General features: G+C 28.9%; 1 protein-coding gene across 1 annotated transcript in view; it reads left to right on the top strand.

Moving 5' to 3' along the window:
- The window catches only part of LOC105623561 (cationic amino acid transporter 2), a 47662-nt gene that overhangs the window by 27598 nt on the left and 18120 nt on the right, over positions 1–1944 (top strand). The window contains exon 4 of the mRNA XM_012204950.1: positions 473–681. Within this exon, the coding sequence (XP_012060340.1) occupies positions 473–681 (209 nt within the window). The remainder of the gene's footprint in view (positions 1–472; positions 682–1944) is intronic.

Here is a 1944-nt window from a genome sequence, read left to right as displayed (position 1 = left end):
TTAAGTTACTACTACTTAACGTAAGTAAACGTACCTACGTACTTACTTACTACTATATATATATATATATATATATATATGTGTATGCATGTGACATTCACACAGCCAACATTTTTCAATTACAATTTTAGTTCTAAAATTGGGTAAATTGGCAAAAATTTAATTGATTGAAAAATTAAATTTCATTGATTGAAAAAAAACATATTTAAAGGAAATATATTTTTAAGGACATAGCATTTTTATAAACTAAGCGTCTTATTTCATTTACCAGTTATTTCTTTTTATTCTTTTCAGATGCTTTTATGTAGAACAATTCTGCATTTCTAATGAATCTTGTTATTTTTAATTATATTTGATTGTTTTAGGATTGTTTTAGTCTTTAGATTTACATATTTCCAAACTGACATATTCATCACTTATATAAGATAAACAATAATCATGACTTGTTAAAGTTTCGAATCATTTGTTCCAGGACGGCCGCCAGATTTTCTCGCGTTCGTCATCACGATACTTATGATGCTGCTAATGGCGGCAGGAGTAAAGAAGTCGCTGGTGTTCAACAATGTGCTGAATGCCATCAATCTCGCCGTTTGGGTCTTCGTTATGGCGGCGGGCATGTTTTATGTGGATTCCAACAATTGGTCCGAGCATAACGGTGCCCTCCCCTATGGCTGGAGCGGGGTAAGTACGATGTATATAATAAATGTACAGAAATCTAAATCCTGTTTCTATCAATATAAATAGATTTACTTTAACTTACTTTTTATTTATTTCTAGTTTTATTTATTTCTAAGAATTAAAAAAAAATAATCAATTAAATTGAGATCAAAATTAATCTATGTTGGTAGAAATGGACATAAGAGAACTAGTTTTTACAATAGACAGAATTGTTCTAATAGAACAGTTTTGCGTAAGATTAAATAAAACTGAGAAATTTTACAAATAATAAAACAGTGACGTAAAATAAACGTTAAAAGATAATAAAAACGTATTGAACTCCGGGAAGATGTAAATTCGATAAGAGGTCAATTAAAACGTGAGAGTTATATGTTTTACAATTTCCGTTTCAAAATAATACAATATCTCGTTTATTCGATTTACAAATTCCATATAAATAATTCCAAACACAAAGGGTTGTTGTAACAATGGTGATTCGCAACGCCGCGGTATTAACGCCACCAGCCTTTGTCGCACGATTCTCATCGCGGATAACGAAAAGAAAAAAGCAACGAGAGGTTGGAGACAGGATGAAAAAGCCCTCTCGGCTGAAGCCCTCTCAGCGTGTCTTTTTCCAGCTACTTTCATAGGTTTGACCCCCTCGCCCTGACGTTTGTGCTCCGTGCCAACGACAGATGGAATCGCATACTGCGGTATTTTGATATTTGTTTAAAGTATTAAGAGAGGACATTGGTTTCACAATGAAAAGAAAAAGAAATGTAGCTAACAAAGCTAACTTTTTAAAACATTTTTATCTGCAATGCAGTAAACGTCCGTTTGACGACAGAAAATTACTAATAAAAGTTACTAGTTAAATGTAGTTAGTATACACGATTCAATTAGACAAAATGACTAAAATTTTCTTTTAAAAATTAAGACAAGTATAAGAATTTAAAAATTTATTTTAAATTGTTATAAATCGTCTTATTAAATTGTTATAAACAACGAATTTTATTTAGAGTCATATACAGAGAAAAAGATTTGTTTGGACTCGAAAATTCTATTTACACTTGTTTTATTGAAACAAATTTAATTTAAATGGAACATATTTTATTTAATTGAAAAAAAATTTAATTTTAATGTTCAAATTTAAATAATTATATCTTAATTTAAACATTCATTTGGTTGGACTATTTCAATGCATAAAAATTTATTCAATTAGAAGAAACCTTTTCTCTGTGTATATATATATATATATATATATATATATATATATATATATATATA

The sequence above is a fragment of the Atta cephalotes genome (assembly GCF_000143395.1).
Source record: "Atta cephalotes unplaced genomic scaffold scaffold00059, whole genome shotgun sequence".
In the NCBI taxonomy this organism is placed as follows: Eukaryota; Metazoa; Arthropoda; class Insecta; order Hymenoptera; family Formicidae; genus Atta; species Atta cephalotes.
Note: the sequence above shows the minus strand (reverse complement) of the source record. Positions and strands in the feature narration are given on the sequence as shown.